Below are 22,705 nucleotides of genomic sequence, written 5' to 3'. Positions count from 1 at the left end.
GGTTGGAACTGCTATGCTTCACTTTGTGAAATCTTCTTTAGAGTGCAGCACCGATGACTTCTATTCTGTGCTGATTTGTAACAATTGCCAGCTTTATGAAATTATGGATACACAAAAAACAAATGTAGCAGAATTGTAGAAGCAGCTGAGATTCAGCTACCTGTAAAACATTTGTATAGTAATATGCAGTCATATGCTGCCATATGAAGAAATGCTGTGGGCTTTGGATATGTGATCGGTGTGTGATATGGTTTTAAAAATCTGTTTTCCTAATCAGTGTTTATATAGATTGGAATATCGGATAAGTTATAAATGCATATTTTTTAATGTAGTTAAATGGGAAAAAAAGAACAATGGTTATACATTTTTCAACACAAAGTGTCTGTCATCTTAGAGGCCTTTTATCTCGGAATTAAAAAGGACTGAAAATGCTCTTGATAGCAGAATAGGTTAAAAATAACACTAATAGCAAATGCTATTAAGAATACTAAGCAATACTGATACTCTTTTCATTCAAATGGCCAAACCATTTTTTTAAAAGTGTAAGCGTTCTATTGTAGTTAAATAGTGTGGTTTATGTCCATCAGTATCTTGCTATATTAGTCAGTTCCCATTTGTGTGCCTCTGCATATTAATGTCCTCATTGTAGCAACTAAAATAAAGTGAAAATACATACAAGAATGTACAGGTCTTCGATCCAGGGCCAGAGCTGGCATCCACACAGCTTTCCCAGCTGCAACACCTGCATAAATAAAATACTTTTGATTGTTTTCAAGTTTCCTCGGTCATTAGTTAATTCACTGTACTTATCAGTCCAATTATTGGCACGTGTTAAGTTAGGAAAACTTGTAACAACTGATGTATATATGTCCTCACATTTCTGAGTGAAACTCGCGTTTGCTTCAGTTTCCTTCCTAACATGCGCAGGCGCGTCACCGTGTCGCGAGGGAGAGAGAGAGAGAGAAGAGAGAGGGGGGCACTCACTGGAGCTCGTGCACGTGATACCGTCAGGCTAGCTTGTTGTCAAAAACGAGAACAGTTTTAGCAAGTTTCAGGTATCGCTGCCTTTTTCTTTTGGCCGTGAAATCCCACTTTAAGGGCTCGACTGCTGCTTCCCCACTGTTACCCCTAGAGGACCTTAAAGGGGCGAACGGTAAGTGCTCCAGCTTTCTTCAATAACCGTTTAATTAATGTTCAGGCTTTCATTCATAATAAATAACTCGGTTTTCCTGCTCTCACATGGATAAATAAACAGTTTAGTATTCTTTGGTGAATGCTTAGCTTATTATCTTTCCAGGGTTTGTTGTTCAAGCTACCATAGCGGCACTTTGTCGCCATGGAGACGGAGCGTGAACGCGCAGAGGAACTTCCAGCTCAGGGCTTGTCTTTAGGTTCAGGGAAAGGTTATCTTAAAGTTAATTACTTATAATTTATTTGTAAATATATTTATATATATAGTCTTCCACAGAAAACTAAACAAAACCAAAAACTCTACTTTAGTACTTTCCTGGTTCCATCTGAACTTCTGATAGCAGTTTTGTCTGCTATTAGGCTTCTTCAGTATACTCTTAAGGTATGTCTTACAGATTACTTACCTTTAATCCTGTGGTTTACAATTACTTCATCAAATTTCACTTTAGATTGCAGGTTTTTGTTCTGTTGTTTGCAATTCATCTGATAGTTCTAGCTACTAGGTGTGTACAGTTAAAGATTGGACACACAAAATGAATAGTCTAATAAAATATGATGAAGCGTTAATGATAATTTAGTTAAAGCTGATCATTTAGCTGAGCAGAAACAATTAGTGTGAATTTTGTAATTTAACAACAATTATAGTTTAGCTAATTAGGTGGCTTAAAATTAGTTCCTCTTAAGTTTTTCTTTTCTCCATTTAGTTTTTTTATGTATAAGTGAAAGTGTTTCAGTTTATCAGCATGGGCCAGTTTTCATGGGAATCATTGATTTTATTCTGATGTTTTTATTAATTCACCAATTAACCGATTCATTTATAAAATAACAGGGAGCTTAATTTATAATAACAATAATCCAGTAAGGAGGATCCTTGTGCTGTGGTAATTACTGCTTTTGCTGTTGATGCTTTACATTTTGTCTCCATACTTTTACTGAAGTGAGACTGAATACAGGGCTTTAGGGTGATTTTGCATTGCTTCTTTTACACCTACTGTTCATTTTAAGGTAACATGTACCTCTGTGTATCCATTAGTGATACACCCTATATCTATACATATAATGACATTATTTAATCATCAGTGGACTTTCTTGACACATGTCAGTTAGGCCTATATGGCCTCTACAGAGACGAAACATGAGATCTGCAGCCCCTTGATGCCCCGGCGCAACGCTTTGAGGAAAACGTGTGCAGAGATAGTAAATGAGGTCAGACAGTCCCTACGAGTTCAGTCCACTCACCGGCCATTTACTCCCAGAGATGGACATAGACAACTTTTTGGGAGCGCATCTATTCGTGACAACAGACCACCTTCTGCTTTTAGGTTAGTCAGAAATGGCACTTCTGTGAAGATCTAAAATAAACTGTGGTTCTGATGAAAGTAATCATTTGTTTTTGTTGGGGTCTTTTTTTACTCTGTAGCCTTCATGCTCAAAGTTTTGATGCTTCAGACTCCAGGCCAGGTTCAGGGACTCGCCTCTCTCCTTTGGATCATGTATGTTCTTATCACACATAAACACACAATATGCATTGTAGTCTAAGCAGGAAGGTTATCCCAGAATAAGGGTCAGTTTTCAGTATGTACGCTTCTAATCTTCAGTGGATAAATAAACTTGTAAAGCAAAGCAATAAATTGGATAATAGGCCAGTACACCTCTGTGCACCAGCTAAATATGCTAAATATGCTAATTAAATAGCATTTAAGTTTTAAAAAACAAATGCAAAGGAAGCAATAAATGCAATGAAATTTCTCTGCTTATAAAAGTGCTGATGTCTCAAGTGAATTTTTCCTCTGGCTAATACTCAGCACTTGATGTTTGTGCTTTGCCAGAAGCCAAAGTTTTCAGTCCCCTGTGATGCTGACAATCCATTCAAAGCCTTACCCAAACCTCCTACTAGCCCAGTGAAACCGCGTAGGGGGCTGGCAGGGGCAGGAGTACGAGCACGCCTCCTCAGACCTGGATCTCTCACCAGGTTACCGCCTTTAGAAGGACACCGAAATGGTAAAGAAGAGGGGAAAAGATGTTAATGAAGCTCAACTTACGGTACAAGAGATCGCAGTAAAAAAAAAAAGCACCCTTACTGTGCTTACTATGAAATGCTAGTAACCCGGTTTATTAGGAACTGTTTAATATGTACAAGATAAATAGAAAAACAACAACAACACATCATTCATTTTCTTCCGTGTCCTGCATAGACACGAGTGCTGAAGCAGTTTTCTGAAAGGGGAATGAATGGAGCCATTCACATGCTGACATTTTACCTGATTTACATTCTCTGTGGTGGGGCTTGGTAAAAAGCATAATATACGCCTGCTGTTTTGAGTGGAAAATGACTACTCACTCTCAAACCTTTCCGTACAAACCTGCTCAGCTATTTAGAGCAGTAAAACAGATAATGGAGAGTGACTAAGCCCTTTATCTGTATACATTTACTGTATATGTGCACTGTGTTAATGTGTATGAATAGGGACTTGTACTTTTACCTAATGAAGGAAATAGAAACATTGCTATAATTAACTTCTTGCCACATCTTTTCCACGTGTTCAGTGAAAGAGCCACTGAATGCAGGCCCAGGACAAAAGCAGCTGTCAGCTAAGCAACTTTCCAGTACAGACCACACCGCAGGTTACAGTGGTCCTGTCAAACCCGGCCCTCACACAACAGCAAGTGAAAGGTACGCTTTCTGTTCTTCTGTTTCACTTGGAAGAAACATTATGTCCTTCGCTCTCCACCCTTCCACCCTCCCAATCTTTAACAGTAATGACAGTTCGACAATGAGTTTAAGATTTATTGACATGCAAGGGTGCAGGGGTAGCCATTACTACACTGAGCTGATTGGGCCTCCCTTTTTTTGCTTTTTGTCAAATCCTTCTCCCTCTCCTCCTTGCTTTGTTTCCTCTCTTCCTTATATTGTCTTTGGGTTGTGGTTCATAAGTAAACCAGACTACTGGGCAGAGGATCAAAGCAGCAAATACGTCAGTAAAGCTGATATGAGTATAGTTGTTTATTTTGTACCTAAATGTCCATCCCTGTAACTGTCAGTACATGTCTTTTAAATTCTACAAGGACTAACTTTATCAGTATTTTTATTTTGCTGTAGGATTTTTTGTATTTTACTTTTTTAAAAATTGTGATCTCTTGGGGAATACTTCTTCTGTTTGCAGAAAAATGTAAATGAGGCAATAAGTCAAAAGTCGGGACTATTACTTTTAAACTTGTCGTGAACTTAGTCCGAAGTAAAAGGATTTTAAAACGTCTACTTGACCCACGGCCAACCATTGTTCATATGTTCAACTGTAGCCGAATAGCTGAAGTCAGTTAGACCAGCAGTGGGGTCACTAACAAATAGATAGAATGAATTCTTTAACTTCAGGCACGCGACCCCTTTTAAACCCTCATATACATCACTGTACACCATATCTTGGTCGAGTTGAGCTTCTTCTTCCCATCGAAACTGTCTCTATCTGTCATTACTAGCAAATGTCAGCTTTTACATTTCCATAGTGCACAGAGGCTAAAAGCTCTGCTTTTTTTTGCCGACCTCATCAGCTGTGTGTCAGCACGAGGGGCATAACTCTGACCGTGAGGTCGGGGGCTGTCGTTACAATCCATTTGCCTATCGATTGGGTGGGGCAGTTGAAGGGGGGTGAGCAGACCATAAAACACTTTTACAGGAAATCTGGGCCATGGCCTCAAGCTCAACCTCCTACCTAATACCAAGTTAACATGCTATGTTTGTATAACTTGTTGCTGACAAAGAGAAGTCCCAAGTGAGAAAACCGGGGTCATGTTATTATTACACAAAATGGGCTTGAAGACTTCCCCTTTTTGATTCTTTCTAGGTCAGAGTTTTTAAACCACAGTTCTTTAGTGTTGCAAGGAACAGACATTAGACAGAGGAGAACAATGAAAAATCACATAGAGCCAAGGCAGAAGCACACTGCAAGTGGAAATGGACGCAGCTGGACAGATTAATATGATGAGTTGGATGAGATATAAAGATAGGGGAGATTAGACATCCACTAGGTTCTTTTTCTCCAATAAGCCAGAGCTCTATAGCTCCAAATGGCTCTCTATTAGATTTGGGTGCCCATCTGGGCAAGACTGGCAGCAGCGTGTATTGTGACTGCAGTGCACTGGCCAGGCCTAAGACAGGGATGAGGTCATGTCTCCGAGAATGCCGAATCACACAAAGAGGCCTTATTATCGGGCTCTTAATCCTATCATACAGAGCTAAAGCCCCCTGACATTCACTGTAGCATACCCTAGCCAGCACTCCCTACTCCATATGCCCCATGTGCCAGATTTTAACATTCATCAAATCACCAAGGTGAGTGTGCTATATTATAATGCCCCAAAACTGTATATTAATCAAAGAGCATCAAACAAGTTTCTTCTGAGGATTCTTCATTGAAATGAGAAGATAATAGCTGCCAAATCTCATATCTGTCACTTGTATGTAAAAGTTCAAAGAAATAACAAATCCTGAGAGTTAGCCTGTGATATTACAGAAGCTTCAGTCCTTGTCTTTGTCTTCTACAGGAGTGGTTACACCTTTCAATGTTTTTAAAGCTATTCCCTCTTTACATATTTGTGTGCTTTTTGCAGTAAATCTTTACAGTTACAGAAAGTCATTAAGGATTAATTGGTCATAAGAAACGGCACCTGTCATGTAATATAGAATATACTGGAGCACTGAGTCATTATCTTTGAGTGTGGGTGGAACAGTGCAGAGTTTAAATGCAGACACTCAGATCAGAGTGACATGCAAGGGCGAGCCACAACACATAACACAGCATGACACTTGGGCGTGTTTTTGGGAGCACATTACGGTTATTGCAGAACAAATTGTAAGGTTTTGGAGACGGCTTGCAGTGACAAATCATGAACACCTTTAACCAGACTGCCCACAAAGCTGAGATCTTAGTTCCTGTCTGTTGGGGATTGCAGTTGTGCATCCTGCAAAGCAGCACACCTCTAGACAAACAAACAAAATTAAAATTAAAAAGTGGCCACACAGAAACTTTCGGATACACACATATCTGCATGGGTGCAAATGTACATGCACAGACACACAAATACAGTGAAGCAGCGGAGCCTATACACGTTTCAATCACTGTTGCAACAGTGACACCCAGTGCTTGTTGACGAAAATAGACCTTACGTTTTGTTCACAGGGTGTAAAATCAGCAAAACATAAATAAATAATAATAATAAATATATTTTATTTTTTAAGAGCCAGAGCCCCTAGTGCCTCTTCATTTTAACTCTTATTTGTGTATTTTCCTAAACCCCATATAGTCAGGCTCTTTGTGTGTTTTTCAGAATAGTGCAGAGTGATGTGGACTCAGCAGTAAGACCCAAAGACTGCAAAGAAGATAGCACAACAGGTTTGTTCACATCCACTAAATGAAGCTCACTGTCTTGTTTTGTATGGTGTTGTGCATAATAAACACAAATGGTACATTTTGAACAGCGTGTAAAAGTAGAAATGTACTTGGTTTCACTCAGGCACAACGTAGAGCAAAATTAGTACAAACAGATCTAAATATGAAATCTCTCTGTTTACTCTTGAGCCCAGAAAGGTTTCACGTGCAAAAGAAATAAACTTTGATTGGGGTGTTGTTGCTAAGGGCGCAAGTTTTACCATGACAGGCAGTCAGCCAATAGGTTAGAGAAGTTTTGGTTCGTGCAGCCGCAGCTTCCTGCATCACACCAAGCAAGGGTTATGCAAATATTCAGCAAAAAAACCAAAAAAAAAACAGGCACACTGTGTGCAAGAGATTGCACAAGTTAACGTGCGCAAGCTCACATGCCCACATGCCAACAAATCAGAGGAAGTCTAGCTGTGGATGGTGACCTTTTCACTGTGGCATCAAACTTCCTGCTGTTATATTTTAAGACTGTGAACTTGTGAACTGTGGTTGTCGCTTTTGTTTTCTGAGGTGGTAATTGGCTAACTGCAATTCTCTCTGCACATTTCAGAGCCAGAGCGTGGAGACAACAAGGGCAACAAAGAGGAGGATGCAGAGTCACTGATGTGGAATAATGTGATCGTTCCTCTCCTTCAGAAACTAGAGAGTGCAGCTGCAGGTATTGTGGCCAGTGTAATAAAGAAACCCCCGAAACACGGTCCAAATATAGAACATTCAAATGCATTCAAATCATCAAAATATTATATATAACCCTTTGGGCCTGAATGTTTCCAGAGCCAATCTAAAGTGGATTGTGGTTAAGGCACTTATTTTTATCTTTTTATTTGTGCTAACCTGCTCATATTCATACCTATTTCCTGTGTTTCAAGAGCACTTTTTATTTACAGCCAGCAGGCTAAAAAATAGATTTTTCAACACTGGCAGATAGTCATGCATAGAGTCTCACAAAATGAAAAAGTACTGTCATTTTAGCTGCCAAAGAAAGAAAGAGTAATGTTATGCTTGGCATTCATACAGAATTGTCTTGCCTGCAACTGGAGTCTGACAGCCGTAAAATTAAATCTATGGCTGTAAATATTTTAACATTTTACAAATTTAATGGAAAATTCATTTGGAAGATAAATATTAAATATTTATTGTACCAAGGGCCTTCTGGTGCATGCATAAAACACCTTTCAGATTCAGAAAGAGATATTGCAGTGAAGTGCTGAGTGTTAGACTGGATCTAACCTTTTTTAGACATGGCCAGGCCCTGCTATTTATGCTGGGAAAACATTTATTTTACCTCGAAAACAAGGACAAACTCCACCCTTTCTCTTCCTCCGCTAAAGAGCACAGCTGCCTGTCGTTGAATTGTTCCCCTGCATATTACCAATGAAATCCAAAGCTGCTTCTTGGAAGAGGAAGGAAAATGTTCATTTTCTGCTGACCAAAGGATTATTGATTCGCAACCACACACGAACAGGAGAGCCTGTGTAATGTACAATATGAAAGACACAAAAACATCTCTGATCTATATTTGTGCAAATACATGTTTGCCCTTATTGTGAGTTTTGCACATGCTGTCCTAAACTTGACTTTGTTTTTTTGAAATGTGTGTGCTCTGCCTGCAATGCAAGGTGGTTCCGAGGGCTCGGTTGACCGCCTGTGTGATTTGTGTGACCGCCTCCACGGCACGTTGGCAGAGGCGGACATGCTCGGTCGGCGCTGTAAGAAGAGGTCAGGGATACTTCGAACGCTGTTCCGACTCATTGACCTCAACTATGCCCAGCTCAACATGCACATTGCCCAGCTGTGCCTTGCTGTGAGTCATCTGTGAGTTTGCAAGGTTGTCTGCGGGGGTGTGTGCATGCCAGCATGTCTCCTACTTATCTCTGTCACAAAGCACCCCCACTATTTTATACAAAAAATTATGTGAATTCTTTTGTATTTTTCTCCCCAGCTGTGCGTCAGTGGAAACAACCTGCTCAACATCTGTAAACTCATCTTCCAGATCAGCCGCACTGAAAGCAACGACATCCTCTTCCAGAACAACTCAGTCATTGGTCAGGATGGAACAGTAGACAACATAGTGGTTATCTATTCTGTAACTCTGGTCTGAAATTTTGTGAACAAATACGACTGCATGTCTTATAGATGCATGAATCTCCATAGGGATGATAACATCAAATGTTTTCTGTGTCTAGATTCATTGCTGAGGATGCTAAGCAATGAACATGTGTCTGCATCTGGAGAAGCAATCCTATATTGTGTTGGAACTTTGAAATTTCTCTCTGGAAACACTGAAATCCTCAGAATATTGCTGGATAAAAACTTCATATGTGTGGCACAGAAACTCATCCAGAAACTCTGCATTGTAGAAGAAACCAACCTCCCCATAGCAGGCCACATCCTCGTACAGGTACCAATTAAAAAGCATCAAATTTTTGTTCCATATATATTTCTCCTTAAAACTAAGATGTTAAACCATATCAGTAAAAAATGTACCAGTTTATTGACTGATGCAGATTTTTCCACTATCAAATGTTTTGGTTAATGTCTGGTATTTAAGGTGCCCCATGAGAATAAAACAGTAATATTCTGGCAGCTGGGGCGCCAAAATAATACCATAAAATAACAGAAAATAACTTTTCCATGAAAATACGGTTATTTTCAGTAATGACAATACAGTTTGTTGCCCTAATTTTACATGGGATTTTTCAAGTGCTTTTAAACATTAAATTAGGAACAATTTAATGTGACTAAACAATGAAATTACCTATAAACAAGGTCAATGAATGCGGCAATATGAATAATAATACTTAAATGTACAGAAATATACAGTTAACAGTTGGTTTAAATAATAATGGATTGCATTCATATAGCGCTTATGAGACCCTCAAAGCGCTTTACAATTCCACTTTATAATTCCCCTCTGGCCATCACCAGTAGGAGGTTGGTGAAGTGTCTTGCCCAAGGACACAACGACCGAGAGTGTCCGAGCCGGGGCTCGAACCGGCAACCTTCTGATTACAAGGCGAACTGCCAACTCGTGAGTGACTCGTGTGTAAAAAAAGTTTATACGAATCATTTTATGTATTTTTCCATAGCATTACATTTAAATCTAACAGTTCAATCTTTCAAATAACGGACAAATATTTGTGAAATTATAATGCATTTGTGACTGTATCTAAATATGCATATGTACAGACAGATACATTTAAAAAACAAGAAAATTATGTTTTATTACATTTACAGTGATTTTACGTTAATTTACATTTGAAATGTAAAAAAACAGTCTATTTATGTAAATTTCATGATATTCTAGAAGAACGGTACAACACTGTAAAATACACAGTGAAATACTTTTATATTACAATTTTTTTACAGTGTATTCTGTGCTGCACAAGTAACAGCTTGCTTGACTGCACTGAAAATTATTGCTGCCAACCACAGAAACTGGCCCAAGTAAACAAACTGTCATATCTAACATGACTCATTGATGAAGGCGAAATAAGCACACGATGACTTTCAGGGTAGTTTCGGTACTGCTGTTTACTTGACTGTTTCAATCTTATCATAGAATGATTTATTTTCGCACTTCAGTTCAACTCTTAAGTAAAGACCGTAGGATGTTCTTTGGAAAACCCCAACAAACAAATGACCCTCTTTGAGCGAGTACTTAGTGACGGTGGGAATGAAAAACTCCCTTTTAACAGGAAAAACCTCCTGCAGCGCAAGGAGGTTTTTCCTGCTGTGGCCATCTGCTGTGGCCGGTTGGGGGGATGGAGTGAAAAGAAGTGAGTGGAGAGGAAGTGCTCAGTGCATTGCAGGAAGTCCTGTCCTGTCCTGAAGTCCTGTGATCTTCCTCTTGTTGCAGCGTTTTGGATCATTGAAGGCTTGTCGCTGAACTTTCAGAACAACCTGATCATTATGAATTACAATAGTCCAATCCAAAAGTAGTATTAGTTAGTGTTTCAGCTTCACTCACTCTGAAGCAGGATGTTTCTAATTTTAGAGATATTGCACAGATCAAAGAAAACAGTTGTTCAGTGTGTGCAGTGAAGGATATCCTGATCAGCAGTGGGCAGTTTCCATTTGCTATGTTGTACACCATGATGAACAGGCCAGCGTCACAAGCTCTGGCCTTATTACAAACCATTAATGTACTAGGTGTATTTTTCTTTGCTAAGCTACACTGGACCCTTTTCTGTCTTTTCACCTCTGTAGCTGACAACGATCCTGAGGAATCTTGCCGACCTCTCTGATTCCCGTCCACTGTTTGTTTCATTCTCCATACTACCAGCGCTTTGCCAAGTGCTGCAGCAACACTGTGAAGATCAGGATGTCTGCATGAACATTTCCAGAATTTACAGGTATTGAACTTGCTTACCTAAATCATGCTTACTACATACACAGGGGTGGAGCCTCAGGAAAGTACATAGATTTTTAGGACATATGATAAAAAAACATGCTCATGGGTGGAGTTAAAGTCATTGGTCACTTCATTAAGTGCATCTGTCCAGCTGCTTGTTAACATAAATATTGAATCAATCACATGACAGCAACTCAGTGTCTTAATTATATATACCTCCTTAAATGCACAATGTCACAAAGCTCAAAGCATCAAAATATGTTCTTGAACAAGCAAAGTGTACCTAATAAAGTGTCCAGTGAGTGGATATACACTGTATATAATGGTAACTGCAAATCTACTTTGGAATAAATGGTCTGTGATATTTTGACAACCTTTTGAAAGGTCGTAGAGGATAATACAGACTGAGTACTCTCTGATCTTCATACCAACGCCAAACTGAAGCAATCAAGCACAATTTGCGCCCCCATCTTTCTCTTTCTGTAACCCCAGCCTCATCAGTTTATCAATATGTGATAAGAGTAATTCATGAAGTCTAAAATAAAGAAAATTAGCTTTTTAAAAATGTATTTTCTCGTGATAATGAAAATAATCAGCTCAGATCTATCAATGCATTTTCCATGTTGATTTAATGTCACCATATTTAGTCACCCTAGCAGGGCAGTGAGTTGAGTGGAGTGGTCTATGGTATTTTTTGTCCCCCTCTCACCCTCAGTAAACTTTCTTCATATTCTGAGTGCCGCCTCGCTCTGGCTCAGACCCCCGACTGCTACCAGCTATTTTTAGAGCTGTTGAGCAAACATCACCAAAAACAGGTGAGTCCACAAGCCTCCTCTGTGTTCTTGTGTGTGCTTGAGACTTTTCAGAATTAAAGAGAGGTGTTCTTCTTGTTTGTAAGCATGTCTGTGTGCTTTTTTATACACTAAGTTACTTATGCATCTTTACTGGACTGTTTACTTGTTTTATATGAATTGTTTATTACTATAAAAATTTCTCCTCTGCTGTGTGTTTGATTAGATATTTAATAAACCAGATGAGTATGCAAAAAGACATGAAAATGGAGGAGAGAAGGAAAGATTGAATAGGCACAGCAGAAGAAGTGATACAGAAGTGGAAGGGAAGCTAGACTAGGGAAGGAAGGAAGAGAATATGGAGGGAAGAGGAGAGGATGAATGTGGGACTTTGGCAACTAGACTCGACTCACAAGTGCTTCTCATTTCATTTGGAATAAACTGACACCCACAGATACAAACACACACGCATAAACATAAACACACTCGATAGCAAAACATGTAATAAACATCCTGGGACACCACGTCCCGTCCTCATATCAGTTTCGGTACACGTTAATGGGAGACACGAGTGCGCTCTCACCTGCTCTGTAGGGTGTGACGTAGTTGTTTTCCATAAGCGTGGTAACTCATTGACAAAATATTGTGTAATCGCAGTCAAACCAACTACACAACTCTAAACTCTGAGTGACACAGGTGCTCGTGCTGCATGACAGGAGAGGCTTGCTTTCCTGTAGGTGGTGTCACACACAATCAGCCTCCTTCTGCTCAGGATAGTCGAATATAAATGTACTAATCAAACATTGCTGATAGAGAATCAGGTGGTTAGAATAAAGATTAGTGGTCTTTATTAAAAAAGCCAAACCTTTACAGTGTCAGTTTAGACAGTTCAACAGATCCTGCTGGTCTCTAAGAAATAAAAAGGCAATAATAAAAATGCACTAAGCATGAAATGTAAGCAGATTCATTGATACAAAGCCGGTAACCCCAGAAAGTAGTTTAAAACGCTAAGCAAACATCTAATAAATCTAAATCCATAAACTGATGTTTCGCCACCGATCTCCACCGCTTGTTCGCAGGATCTCATCGTGCGCCTCCTCTTCACCCTCGGGAATCTCACGGCCAAAAGCGATGAGCCCCGGCTGGAGCTCTTTCAGTGCGACGGCTGCATGCGCACGCTTCTCCGGCTGTACGACATCTACCAGCGAAAAGATGAGCCACCTCACACAGTCGTGCAGAAAGGAGCCTCTCCTCCCGTCAGACCACAGGTGGCTGACGACGTGCTGGTGAAGCTGGTCAGGGTGCTGGCGAATATGTGCATCCACCCCGCCGTGGGTCCACCTGTGGCCGCAGACACAGCCTGCATTCGACTTCTGATGGAGACGCTTGGTGAGCACAAGGAAGGAGCAGCTTCATCTTCTTTAAGTCAGATCCTTTATTAGGTTAAGAAGATGAAGCAGTCAGCAGGCTTAACAGTGGCCTGTTTTTTCATGGTACACAACGAAAGCAGCATGTAAACATCTGAAGTTCTGATAGGTTTAAATATAGCGGCTTAGTGCACCTTAAGTACCTACGAGGTACACAACCACTTCCCTTGTGCTGGGAACAAGATGTGACTTTTGTCAAAAACACAAAAACACACTCCATATCTGTCTGTTCATTCCATCATTCAGTTTCCTCTCAGTACTTTCTGTTTGCTGTGCAGCACATCCTCTTTCGGTTTACCTGGTTTTTTTTTTCTTCTTCTTCTTCTTTTTCTTTTTTCTTTTTTTAAGGCTGACAGAAGAAGCGCTTCACTGCATGAGCAGGATGTTCTGTGACATCTCACAGCCGACTCGGTTTGCGTGTGTGAATATCTCCCATGTGGTTAGATGGTTTCAGGACAGGTTGAACTGATACACGGGTGGGCGTTAAGCTCTGTATTCTCTGCTGCCTGCCTCCTACACAGTCAAATTTTCACAAACAACACAGAGGTCAAACTAGTGAAAAAAAGGTGGGAACATTATTAGATCGAGGGGCACATCAGGTAAGGGAGACTGTGGTTAACTGGAAATTTCTATTTGCAACTTTACACAAATTTGGTTTTGGATCCTCTTTCATAAACTGGTTAAAAATATTATATAATTCCCCAACAGCTTGTGTTAGAACAAATGACCAGACATCCTCCAGCTTCTGTCTCTTGAGGGGCACCAGGCAGGGATGCCCACTCTCCCCTTCACTATTTGCAATTTTTATTGAACCACTAGCAGCAGCAATTAGACAGAATTCAGTAATTAAGGGCATAAAATGCAAGAACGTGGAACATAAAATCAGCCTTTATGCGGATGATGTGTTACTCTTTCTCCAAAATTCACAAACCAATATCTCTGGGGTGATTGAATTGATAAACTCTTTTGCAAGAATATCAGATTACTCAATTAACTGGTCAAAATCTACAGTCCTACCGATTAATTGCTCCTTCCATAATTCCTCTTCTACACCACTGCAATCGGGAAATATAAAATATTTAGGTATTAATGTTTCTCCCAAGCTTGCAGATCTAACTAAATTAAACCATATCCCACTTTTAAAGAAGGTAGAAGATGATCTGGCTAGATGGAAATGTCTACCCATATCACTCATGGGAAGGGTTGCCGCTATAAAAATGATGGTCTTACCAAAAATAAATTATTTATTCTCAATGATCCCAACTAAACCGCCACAAGATTGGTTCAGATCTCTAGATTCATGTATGTCCAAATTCCTTTGGAAAAATAAACCCCCACGTATAAGCTTAAAAACACTACAAAAGACCAAGGATAAAGGAGGACTAGAACTGCCTAACTTTCAGCACTACTTCTTAGCCAACAGGCTTCAGTTTATCTCAGGATGGCTAAAACACACCCTCTTAGATGAACCTTGGCTAGATGTAGAACAAGCACTCTGCAATAATCTAGAGATCTCAGACCTACCATTTATCAGCTCAAACATCCAACGACATGAATGCTTTAAAAGCATCAACATCAGCTCTTCTCTGACAGCATGGTGGGAGTTTCTAAAATTGACGGCGTCTTCATTAATCCCATGCAAACGTACACCTATCTGGAACAACCCTGACATATTACAAAACAATAATATGATAAACTTTTCAGATTGGAGTGATAAAGGAATCAAATATTTAGAACATATACTAGAAGGAACAGAATTTATTTCATTTGACGGACTAGTTACACAATATGGGATCAACAAGAAAAGATTTTTAGAATATCAACAAATTAAATCCATAGTAAAAAAGAAATTTAAACCGGGTCAAGTTGAACTACAAACACCACCAAGTGTGGTTCAATTTCTTACTCTTAAACCCCCCAAATTACTATCCAAAATATACAGAATGCTTTCTAAAACAGATGAATCAATATCACTTCCTATTGCAAAATGGGAAGCGGATTTATCAGTTAACTTAGACCTAAACTTCTGGTCTCAGATTTGCTTAAAAACCTTTCATCTAATTAGAAATCCCAGTCTTCAATTAATTCAATACAAAATATTACATAGAGTACACTATACAGGTCATCGGATGTTCAAGATGGGCTTTACGTCTACCAACAACTGCTCACACTGCCAAACCAATTCACCAGACAATTATATCCACGCTCTTTGGTTCTGTCCACCAGTTCAGAAGTTTTGGCGCGAGATATGTGAAGACTTATCGAAGTGTCTGAAATGTAACATTCCAACTTCCCCCTTAGTGTGTTTGTTGGGCAGCTTAGATAATGTCACTTCAGAAAAGAATATAGCCCATATGGTTTTCACTGCCCTATGCATAGCCAAGAAAACAGTCCTCATGAACTGGAAAAATAAAAATAATCTTAATTCTAACCAATATAGAAATTATCTATTAGATTACATTAGTCTTGATACAGCCTCTGCCACCACATCAGATCAATTGCTCTGGGCTCCTTTGATCAGCTCCATCACCTAGTGGGGGTGGGGGGTCATAGTTTGGTCCCGCCTTCACTGTTGTGATTGGTGTGGGGGTAGGGACAGGCTTAGGGCGTCGGGGGGTTCCCCGGAGGCATCTTCCTTGGGGGGCTCAACCCGGGGTAGCGGTCATGTCCGGTTAGGGGCTCTGTTGGCTCTCCGGTGACTGTTTCCTCGCGGCTGCGTGCAGCGGGGCTAGGGGAGGGTCTGTGCTGACGGACGTGGGTTACTGACCTGGTAGCCTGGCTGGCCCTGGGTGGGTCCGGGATGGGCGTGAGGTTCTGGGGGCGCTCCGTCTCTGGGCTGGGACCCGGACTGGGCCTCGGGGGCTTGGGTCCTGGTTGGTGTGTTGCCGGGGTTGTGGGCGGGTGGGTGCATGGGGGCCCATCCCTGGAGCAGGGTGCCGCCGGTGCGTCGAGCCACCTGGGGGGCTCTTCAACTGGTGGGGGAGATTGTCACATCTTGCAGGAGCTTTCCTCTCCTCAGGAGCTCCCTCTGCAGGAGGGGGAGATACAGGAGAGGTGGAGGAAGATCTCAGCCTGGGTGTTTATTGTCTTATGTAGTCTGGAAGATGAGTGGATGGTGGGGTGGGTGCAGTTTTCTCTGTGGTGGGGTTGGGTGGACTGTCCCGGGCTCTGTGGGGCCGGGCGGCGCTGCTGCACTGGGCCCGGTCTGGATGGGCCTGGGCCCCCTTTCCCTGGCGGGTCGCGGAGTATGGGGGTGCCTACTGGGGTCAGCGGGGGAGCTGGCCCCAGGGAGGGGTCACTTGCCCCTCCCTTCCTTCCCTCCCCATCTCCAGCTGCCTCCCTCTTCCCGCTCCACCACAACCACCCACACATGCAGGGCCTTGGAGTAGGGGTATGTCACCAGGGTGCAGAGGAGGCTACCCCCCCTTCTGTCCCCTTCTGGCTGCCTCTGCCTCAATTTTATCCCACAACTTAGACATTCACATTACTCACACTCTCATTACACATACATATAGGATCTTGGGGGTGGGCACGATACACGGAGTCCAAAGTACCATCAGGGTGTACACCCCACCCCTGGCATCGTTGCCCACCTCTCAATTTTAAATACACGTAGACATTGAGGGCTAGCAGGAGGGACCATGCGCTTACCTGCTGCTCTCTGGCAGGTAGCTCCATGCCCTCCTGGGTTTTAAATGCACCTTAGAACACACATGCATCAACATTACAATGAGCGGGTGGAGGGAGGTTTGGAGTCTTCTCTCACCCCCGTTCTCTGCGACCTGCTGGAGCGGGGGGGCTAGGAGGAGGAGTTGGCCGTCCGACTGCGGTCTGGAGTGTGGAGCCTTCCTGCTGCTGCGGAGTCGGGGCGGTCTGCCTCCCCCCACCGCAGGGAAAAGGGAAACACCACCTGGGTCTGGGTGCAGTTCCCCCCTCCAGGGGCGAGGGCACCTAGACCCGGTTTGTAGAGTACGTTTGGGGAGTGTGATCGTGTGTACAACGTCTCTTTATGTCTGTCTCCACGTTGGTTGAGTGTGGAGTAAGTGCATATGAGAGCATGAGGGTGGGAATGGATGTTTGTATCTGTGTGTGCCTGTATGTCTGTGTCTATATGTCAGGTTGGGTGTCAGGCGCCACCTCTCTGGGGACATCTCAGGCCCTCCAAGGTTTGGAGGCCTATCTCCCCCTACCACCACTTCCCCTGCCAGTGGCGGACCCCCTCAGACATCGGTGCGTTGGTGGTTCTTTGTGTCCGGGGATGGGCGTCCAGGTACACACCGGCTCACTCCTTGGCGGCCGCTTATCGGGGCCTGGAGCCTGGGGCTCGCTCGGGCCACTTCGGAGGTGGGGTGCCCCCGGCCTCTCGGCCTGGGGCTCGGTCACTCAGGCGCAGCTGGCTGCCGGCGGAGCTCACGGGCGCGTCACTGCAACTCCCCCTGGCTTCTGCTCCGCGGCTGCTGAGTGAGCCCTCATCTGGGACTCTCCTCAGCTCTTTCCGGGACAGTGGCGCAGCTGCCCCTCTGTTGGTCTTCCTTGGTCTCTTGTGTTCTGGGGGCCTCTGGATGTCTGGAGTTTTGATCTCCTCCACACCTGCTTCACGCCCTGGAGGACGGGGCTGTGGCCCCCCCACACCCTCTAGCAGATTATTACATGAAGGAACCTTTTAAAAAAACAAAAAACAAGCGCGTCCATGCTCACAGGTGTACACACGGGTGATCACACCCACAAACTACACCCTTTTTGGCTCCTACCTCAAAGCACACTGTGTTCTGTTGATCTTATGTGCTGCACAATAATGTTTAACATTTAGTATTTACTGTCATATTCCCATATATCATTGTGATGTTGTTTATTCTATTACTCTTGTTCTCTTCTGCTTGCTTTCTTTTTTCTTTCTCAGCAGGTGATCCAGGTGATTGATATATGCATTTTTTTTCTCTGCCCGTTCTGTTGGTTTTTGTCTTTTGCCCTTCTCCCCCGTCCCTCTTCTCAGCTGTTTCTCTTTCCCTCTTTCTTTCTCCCCTTCTTTCCCCCAGTCAAGTCTGTCCCGTATTCAGTAAGTGAAAATAAAATAAACAATAAAAGGTGAATCAAATGGACCATTACGGCAAGGCTGGGATGGTCAGTTTGGTAAAGTAAATCCGTTGGGCATCTTTCTTTGCCTTTAGACAACAATTCTGATGGCAAAAGAGCCAAACGGGACAGGCCAAAAAAAAAAAAAAAAAAAAAAAAAAAGGGAGACTGTGGAGAGAAGCAACTGAAGGCAGAAACAAAAAATTACTGAGAGGTGAAGACAAAATCTGAGCTTAGAATGAAAGAGCAGATTGGGCTGATTGATGTCCTGTTTTGATAAAGATCGCGACGGGTCGAGGCGCTCAACATTAAAGGGTTTTTCAGGGTACAAAGCGGCGCTTCCAGTCAGAACCAGAAACCATCTTCCGAGTGACGCAGGAGACGGTTGACAGCGCAACCGCAATATTCACGATTTATGACCAAGCACAAGACATCTGCTGCTATATTGGGAGCAGGCCTTGTTTTCAGGCTGCTCGTGGTGTCATGGCTGGTTGCACCCAGTCACTTTGACCTTTGTGTGCCAGCTCACGATCAAACCAACTGTAGGACGCCAAAATTAACTACAGGTTGCAGTTATTTTTAATCATAATGTCACTGTCACATTAGTTCAGCAGAGCTAAAGGCAAAACTCACAGGCTGGTCACTTTAGTTCTGCAGATATTTTTTCATATTTAAACTGTGGAAGTAGATTTTAAAGGTGTGTTCCTGATGGCAGATGCACAAACTAATTTGATGTTACACTGATTTTTTTTTGTGTGTGTGTGTGTGTGTGTGTCGGGGGGTTGGTGCCACAGAGCTGAGGACAGTGGAGGAGAGCGAGGAGCTGCTAGTCAATGTGGCCGCTGTCATCAACAACCTGTCCTTCTACCAGAAAGAGACTTCTGCCATCAAACACAATCAGCTCCATATTGCAAAGCGTAAGGCCGGCAAGCCAAGAGAGGACAAAATAGATTTATTTATTTTTTTAAGTTCCAGCTCTTTCTTTTTCTTTGCTCCACAGTGATGTTGAAGTTGCTGCTCAGCTCTAGTACAGGAGCCATGCTCGAGGCCGTTCGCGTCTATGGAAACCTGTCGCATTACGAGGACGTTCGGAACTTCATCATGCGAAACAAAGGTGCATGAAAATGCAGTTTTCATACTCTTGCAGGTAGAGCAGAGACAGTGAGCCTAAGTTTACTGCAGGAAACCCTCTTTAACACATCAGGCGCAGAAAACCTAGACGCAGGACCCACCTCTGCATATGATTATGTCATGTTTAGGCTACACTTATCTGCAAGGCCAGCTACAGTCAGCATGTCCACTGAACTCTGGTGATAGCGGCTCTCTTATCTTTGCCTCTCCTTGTCTTGGTGCACTCCCTCACTCACGCTGCCATCTTCCTCCCTCCTAAGTGCACCAGTTTGTGGTAACGCTGCTCGACTCAAAGAGCAACGAGATGTGCTTTGCAGCCTGCGGGGTCCTCACCAACCTGGCTCTGGATCCTCCCAGCAGGGTCTGTCTCATGGTGGAGGGGGCTTCTGCCAAGTAAGGATGAAAGCATGCTGTGATCATCATCACTGTGCATCACTAGAGTCACTATTTTACTGCTAATTGAATTCAACATGTCAGACTAGGTGGTCAGATTACCTGTTAATTCCAAAGGGCTTAAAAAAGCGAGCATAAAAGAAGAAAGACGTTATTTATTTAAGGCTTATTTATGAAAAATATTACTAACTTTATGTACACAGAAGGCATCCTCCTTGGGATTTTGTTTTTTGGGGGGAGGGATGTGGGGGTTTCTGGTCTTTAACTGACGAACAACTCCACAGCTACAAATAAGATGTTCCTGATTATCTAGCTTTCGTGTTTATCCTTGTCAGATTCGTCCAAACATACAGATGTGTAAATTTGGATTTATGAGGTTGTGGTGCAGTTCTTCACACTTTCCTAAGCGAGCACTGCTCCAACTTTTTATTTCCCCTGTATACCCACCCTTTATCCTCTTTTTAGATAAAGGGCCAGTGAAGTGGAGTTCACAAACCTCTAGGTCATGTGAATCCGCTTAGTAAAAGTCATATGATGTGTGTCTCTATGTGTGTGCGTGTGATCAGGCTGGTGGACTGTCTGAGAGACTTTGGACTGGGTGATTGGCAGCTGGCGGGCCAGATTTGCCAGGCCGTGTGGAACCTGACTGGTGGCAGCTCAGAGAAAGTATTATACACCGAGGAGAGAGAATCGCTGCTGGAGATGCTCGCTGCATACTTAGGTTGGTGTTAGTAAAGATTCACACATAAGGAGAGAAAGTGTATCCCTCCTTTTGCATAAGAAGGGAGGGACACACTGGAAATATGTCCGATTCACACCAGAGGCCCTCATAGGGAAGGGAGGGCTACACGTATCCCCACCTTCCCGTCTCACACTCTTGTCTTTACAAATTCCTTAGATGAGGAGGAGGCTCTGAATTGGACAGACAACAAGGACTTGAGAGACTTCCACAGAGCATGCTGGGAGTTAGAGTTCCTACCTGTCGCTCAAAAACTGATGAAGATGCTCCAGTCTGCAGATCTGACAGCCTGAGAGAGTCGGGCGTGGAGTTTTGTGTCAGCAAAAACTGAATTTATAAACAATCAAACACGCCACCACTTACAGCTTTGTATAGCTGGCTGTAAAGTTTTGTAGTTTCCTTCATGTGCAGAAAACAAGCGTGACCAGAGCTGAAATGAGCTCAGCCGACTCCTGCACTGTAACCCTCTAAATATGCTGAATATGCTCCACATAGCCGTCATGTTTTCCACCAAGGGTGAAGTTACAGCCAGTAAAGTTTAAAGGCTGCAGACCAGACAGGCCAATATGAAACACTTATACTGTAAATGCATAAAATGTCTCAGGTTTTAATTTTATCTAATCATACAGGTAATAATCCAGAATATAGCAAGCAGGCTTAATCTAAACTGTAACAAAAAAAAAAAAAAAAGAAGTGGTGTGTGGATGTGATATTTGTTGAGCCCTTTATACTTTGGAACGTATATGGACATATTTGCATATCATCCACTTTCAGTTCCACAAACCTTTTAAGGTTTATCACGCACAAGAATAATTTCAAAACACCTCTTTGCACGCTCATATGACTGGCTTTGCACTGTATTGTACAGTACATAATGTTTTAAAAAAACAACGGCTGACCGACCTGGAATTTACCTCATGTGTAAATCTTTTTTCGTTTGTGGATTGTGTGGCATTTGAACTTGTACTTAATAAAAAAAGCACAGCAGATGAAGAGCAGAAAACACATTTGCTTTATTATGACACAGATATGGGGCCAGGCAGTGCTTACAGAGTTACACCAAGTAGCCTAAACATACAGCATTTCAAAAATCACACTGTTATTACATTGAAACAAATCAGAAACGGCACTTAATGTAGAACTCCCACCCCAGTTTTCCCACGATGGTGACCTTGAACAACCACAAAACAAGCTAATGCTTCAAAACCTGGTAAAACAATCCGATAACCAGAAATGACAGCAAACATTGTTCTATACATAGGATTTCTCAGCATGATATGAGCAACAGGTGGCTGTCTGATTTATAAAAAAACCAAAAAAAAACCTTAAATAAAAAAAATAAAAAAAACACCTTTCCTGTTTTGTATTATTGTGGGGGAAAATGTAAAGGCCAGCGGGGAGGAACGTTGAGTTTCTGCTGGTGATTTTACATTGACAGACTTCTGCGGCCTCGACTGACAGGAATCACCCTGAACTTCCGACAGACTTCCAGCCTCATCTGGAAAGCGAAACACTTTTTCCCAGAAAGGTGTGACACGGAGGCAAACAGGAAAGTGAGGTAACTTGACCTACAAGGAAATCCCCTCCTTTGAATCGAGACAAAAGGTGGTCGGGAGCAAAGAGAAACTTTAAGCCTCAACCGCACCACAGGAAGGGGGACTACACACTTCTGATACAGTAAAATGAAATTCACATCAAAGTCCCTAGACAGTAATGACAGCAGACTGAACTATACCCCTGGGTCCAGCATGCTGTTGGTGAAGTCAGCTTCATTATCAGAGAGCAAGTAAATCTCTCGTGTCAATTCACAAGTCATCTTTTGCATAACAGTGCTCAGATATGTTTACTAATGACCACGGGCAATTTAATTTCCTGTTCTTGTGCATCTGAGCGAGCTGTGAACTGGTGGTGACACCGACTGTGCTTTGAATGTTTGATTCCTGAACTGCATTTCTCCACATTTTATACAATCTTACTGATGGAGAAATACACGATACATTGTTTTGGGAAAAAGCTACAAAATGATACACAACAATTTAATATTAGTTTATTATTTTTTTTAATCTTTTTCATATATTTCCATATAAAAAGTGTCAGTAACTGACAGTCAGAAAACCTCCTCTCAAAACACTTCCAAATGTACCATTCCTTTTTCATCAGAGTCCTCATCA

The 22,705-nt window shown here is 42.3% G+C and overlaps 1 protein-coding gene across 1 annotated transcript; it reads left to right on the top strand.

Annotated features, from left to right (window-relative positions):
* Nucleotides 1-2,003: 2,003 nt before the first annotated feature.
* On the top strand, nucleotides 2,004-21,877 carry armc2 (armadillo repeat containing 2). Its single transcript, XM_085373414.1, has 17 exons — nucleotides 2,004-2,513; nucleotides 2,612-2,684; nucleotides 3,021-3,192; nucleotides 3,739-3,865; nucleotides 6,517-6,581; nucleotides 7,177-7,284; nucleotides 8,246-8,430; nucleotides 8,569-8,671; nucleotides 8,813-9,027; nucleotides 10,836-10,981; nucleotides 11,696-11,795; nucleotides 12,851-13,160; nucleotides 19,066-19,188; nucleotides 19,272-19,385; nucleotides 19,663-19,795; nucleotides 20,362-20,516; nucleotides 20,694-21,877. Exons 1-17 carry the CDS (start codon nucleotides 2,305-2,307, stop codon nucleotides 20,825-20,827), a joined length of 2,472 nt encoding a protein of 823 aa, XP_085229540.1. The 5' UTR covers nucleotides 2,004-2,304; the 3' UTR covers nucleotides 20,828-21,877.
* The last annotated feature ends 828 nt before the right edge of the window (nucleotides 21,878-22,705 follow it).

The sequence above is a fragment of the Diplotaxodon limnothrissa genome, linkage group LG15, assembly GCF_057381915.1.
Source record: "Diplotaxodon limnothrissa isolate DT_005_m linkage group LG15, D_limnothrissa_male_GT1.1, whole genome shotgun sequence".
In the NCBI taxonomy this organism is placed as follows: domain Eukaryota; kingdom Metazoa; phylum Chordata; class Actinopteri; order Cichliformes; family Cichlidae; genus Diplotaxodon; species Diplotaxodon limnothrissa.
The sequence above is the reverse complement of the archived record's forward strand: the minus strand, read 5'-3'. Positions and strand labels throughout refer to the sequence as shown.

Excerpts from the sequence above, each read along its gene's own strand:
- armc2 (XM_085373414.1), top strand. The coding sequence starts at position 2,305 with ATGGCCTCTACAGAGACGAAACATGAGATCTGCAGCCCCTTGATGCCC. Across the intron at positions 9,028-10,835 it reads CAGGCCACATCCTCGTACAG|CTGACAACGATCCTGAGGAA; the intron begins GTACCAATTAAA and ends TCACCTCTGTAG. Across the intron at positions 19,189-19,271 it reads TCAGCTCCATATTGCAAAGC|TGATGTTGAAGTTGCTGCTC; the intron begins GTAAGGCCGGCA and ends TTTGCTCCACAG.